Consider the following 4,101-nt stretch of genomic DNA (forward strand, 5'->3'; position numbering starts at 1 on the left):
CAGATGCCTTAGGCACTAGAAACAACTTGTGTCACCAAACGCAGACCCAGGAGAGAAACACGTGGACATGGTGGGTACCTCACAGGGTTCAGGACACAAACTGCCATGTGTGAGGCCAGGCCCAGAGGGACCGCTCCACACTGCCCTTGGGCTGAAGGATAGAGCCCTGACCTGTGGAATCACAAGAGGGACAGTGTCCTAGAGGACACCCCACCTCAGTAGGCTGAGACTCACTCTAGGTCCCAGCCCAGACCCTGCAGGTGCCTTCCTGGGGCCCAACTCCAACCCAGTACCCAGAACCTGCCTGAGGTCAGGGGTCACAGCAGAGTAAGAGTGGGGAGGCAATCAGGGCTCCAGACCAGAGGGCTGGCACTGGGTACAAGCCGCTCGCTCCAGGCCACTGTCCTGCGTTCCCCGCTGACACAGCACGTAGTCATTTTGGTTTTGTAATTTCTGAAGCCACAACCCAGAGACAAAGCAGCAGAGCCTGATGCTAGAGTCAGCGTCCCCAACTGTGGGCTCTGAGGTGTGAATGGATCAGGACATCATTTACTGAGTTACGGGCAGCGTTAAAAAGAAAGAACAGAAAGAAATGAAACAGAACGTTGGACAGCAGGGACGGCACTCGGCACAACGTGGGGGAGCCACACTTCGCCACGTTTGTCTCAGGCACACATGTCCAGGCACACGCGTGTGTGTCTGCTTGTGTGCACGCACACCAGGTCAAACACACTCCATACATCCTACTGTGATCTGTGGAATGGCCAACCGCCTGCCTGGGTGGACACGCCCACCCCTCACGCCCCTGGAGCCCTGCTCACAGCTGGCTGTCAAGTGGACGTGGTCCTGTGACAATAAAGGGACAGGAGTGGGGCCTGCTTAAGGTAGGGGAATAGGGCACCCTAGCAAGCTGCGTGAGCCCAGGACCCGCCCTACAGGGCGAGCGACACAGGGTCTCAGACACACCCGCCTCACTGATGCCCAGGCTTGGAAATGTCACCTTCAGCCCCAACTGGGGTCCTGCAGCAGGGTTCACACCCAGGAATCAGGAGGTAAAAGGTTCAAAGCAGAGAAGAATCAGAACACCCTTCCCACCTAAATCCCCGGCCGACTTGATGTCGATGTTGTCAAAACCACTGCCGATGCGCACGATGATGCGGAGGGCTTTGAACTTCTCCAGGTCCTCTCTTGTTAAGGTGATGGTGTGGTACATCAGGGCTCCCACGGCTTCGTTCAGGACCTGGAGTCAGGAGAGAACACACGGCCTGAGAACCTGCCGGCATTAGCCTGCGAAGGCACTCCAAAATCACAACACAGCACTATGCACAACAGCAAAGAGATGGAGACAACCGAAGTGCCTGTCAACAGAAGAACGATAACCAAACTGTGGTACATACTCACAATGGAATACTATGCAACCCTAAAGAAGGCAGAATCTGCAGAACATCTCATAACATGAATGAAATCTGGAGGGCATTATGCTGAGTGAAATAAGTCAACCACAGAAGGACACATAGTGCTTTAGTCCACCATTGCAAAAAGCCAAGAAAGGTTTATCCATGGAATGACACTTTGTTGGTTACCAGGGATGGGAGAGGAGGGGAGGGGAGGAAAAATTGTTAGATAGGGAGAGGCAAGTGTTGATTTGGGTGAAGGAAAAGGTAATATACCAAAAGTGAGTGAGCAACACAGTAACACAGAGGAAAAGGAAGACACAGAGAGGTGCGCAAGAGGGACAGACAACAAAGAGAAAACCCTTTCACACACACAGTACTTTTACACACACAGCATTTTTACACACACAGTACTGCACCATCCGTGATAACAAACACCAATCTACATGTGGGTACACAGGCTGAGTGACCAGGTATGTCTAGGCAAAAGGGAACATACCCACGACCATGTCAGTTGGGCAAACACTGTTTCTACATACATATTTATATGTCCTGTAAAAATGTCCATCTAATGGCAAAATTATGGTAACTTCTTAGCCACAGCCAACCACCCTGAGAATGAGCTGTTGGACCTGTGGACATAGGACCATGGTCATGGGGGACATCAACCCCAACTGGCATAATATACAATACAAAAACATTGTCCCACATCCTACTTTGGTGAGTAGTGACTGGGGTCTTAAAAGCTTGCAAGCGGCCATTGAAAATCCAACAACTAGTCTCTCTTTGTCCAGAGCAAAGAAGAATGAAGACAACCAAAGACGCATGAAAACAGTTAGTCTGAGGGGCTAGCGGACCATGTGAACCTCAGCCTACCTGACCCTGAGACCAGAAGAACTAGATGGTGCCCAGCTACCACTGCCAACGACTGTGAAAGGGACCAAAATAGGAGATTGTGGACAGAGTGGGAGAAAAGTGTGTAACAAGACTCCAAGTTATAAAAATGACAAGGCTGAAAGACCTGGTCTGAGACAGATCAGAAAAAAAACCCAGCAGCCCCTAGTGACTCTTCAGGCCTGGAACTGAACTCACTCTTGTGGCTTCCAGCCAAACATCAGACAGGGGTACAAGGTGAACATTTACCCCAGGTAGGTGTACTCCTTAGAACACTCAATCATGGGAGATCAGAAGGGCAGTATTTGCACAGGGAGATAGCTGAGCAGGCAGGAATGCATAGGAAAGAACACAGAAAAAAGGTAACCACAGGGAGGGAGTGGGAAGAGAGCTGTTACACTGTGGGGAACTGCAATCAATGTAACAAAACAAAATGTGTATGAACTGCTATATACAAAATGAATTTGCTCTGTAAACTTTCACCCAAATCACAACTGGAAGAAAAAAGTCATATTATTTGGCTGCTGGCTTTGAAATTCTCTTAACTCCGAGTATCTGCATTGGACCTGCTGACTGTGTGGAAACTGGCCTGCTGCCCTCAGCTCCTGGATCCCCAAGAGTCAGCCCAGACCCTAGGGTAAGGCCACATGGACCCCAGGAGCCGCTGGCAGTGGGCAGCCTGCTCCCCAGCCCCTACTCCCACTGTGCACCTCAAGGGGTTCCCAGCATGTGGGCACAGGCATGTGCATGGACTTCGCTACAAATAATGCCTGAAGACTGTGACCTCTCACTCTGCATCGGTAGCTGGAGTCTGAATCCAGCTGTGGACCCTCAGCCCAGACCTCATCAAGGACAAGGTGTGGTCCTGCGTCACAGCTCCTGCCTCTGTACCTACAAAGGAGGCAGCAAACTGCAGCTGCCAGAAGCAAATGGCTGCCCAGTGAGGACCCACTAAGATGCAACTACACTCGGAAGCCAGGCACGTCCTCTCCCACCAACTGGCCGGTGTTCTTCGATGCCAAAACTCCCAGCCGGCTAGAGTTGTCACACCGCCCTGGTGGAAATACGAGTAACCTAGGGAAGGCGATTTTGAATTGTACTAAAACTTCTCAGCCACCACTCGCCTGTCAGCGTGTCACGCTGTGGTGGCTTGCGTGTGGCTGTGAGGCTGGAGGCTTTGCCACTGTTGTATCAAATACCAGCAGAGTTGCCCATGGTGGACAGGTTTCAGCAGAACTTCCAAAGAGAGACTGGAAAAAAGGAAGGGGCCATTCACCTCTCAAAGAACTGGCCAGTGAAAACCTTATGAACAACAGTGAAACACTGTCTTATGTATTACTAGAAAACTTTATGAATAGCCCTGAAACATTGTCCATACAGTGCCAGAAGATGAGCCCCTCAGGTTAAGGTGCTCAAAATACAACTGGGGAAGAGCTGCCCCCTGAGTACAGCGACCTTAATGATGTGGATGGAGTAAAGCTTTCAGGACCTCCATTTGCTGATGTGGCACAACTCAACATGAGAAGAAACTGCTGCAAATATCCATTAATAACTGGAACATGGAATATATTAAGCATGAAACTAGGAAAATTGGAAGTTGTCAAAAACAAAATAGAACACATAAAGATTGATATCCTAGGCATTAGTGAGGTCAAATGGACTGGTTTGGAACATTCTGAATCAGACAACTATATGATCTACTAACCCGGGAATAACAAATTGAAGAGGAATGGCATGGCATTCATCATCACAAAGAATGTTTCAAGATCCAGCCTGAACTACAATGCTGTCGGTGACAGGACAATATCCCTAT

General features: G+C 49.8%; 1 protein-coding gene across 1 annotated transcript in view; it reads right to left on the bottom strand.

Moving 5' to 3' along the window:
- The window catches only part of CTBP1 (C-terminal binding protein 1), a 77,153-nt gene that overhangs the window by 31,697 nt on the left and 41,355 nt on the right, over positions 1–4,101 (bottom strand). Inside the window, exon 7 of the mRNA XM_007955780.2 lies at positions 1,096–1,240. Within this exon, the coding sequence (XP_007953971.2) occupies positions 1,096–1,240 (145 nt within the window). The remainder of the gene's footprint in view (positions 1–1,095; positions 1,241–4,101) is intronic.

This window comes from Orycteropus afer, unplaced genomic scaffold, assembly GCF_000298275.1.
Source record: "Orycteropus afer afer isolate SDZICR_OR568_19922 unplaced genomic scaffold, OryAfe1.0 scaffold00539, whole genome shotgun sequence".
Classification (NCBI taxonomy): domain Eukaryota; kingdom Metazoa; phylum Chordata; class Mammalia; order Tubulidentata; family Orycteropodidae; genus Orycteropus; species Orycteropus afer.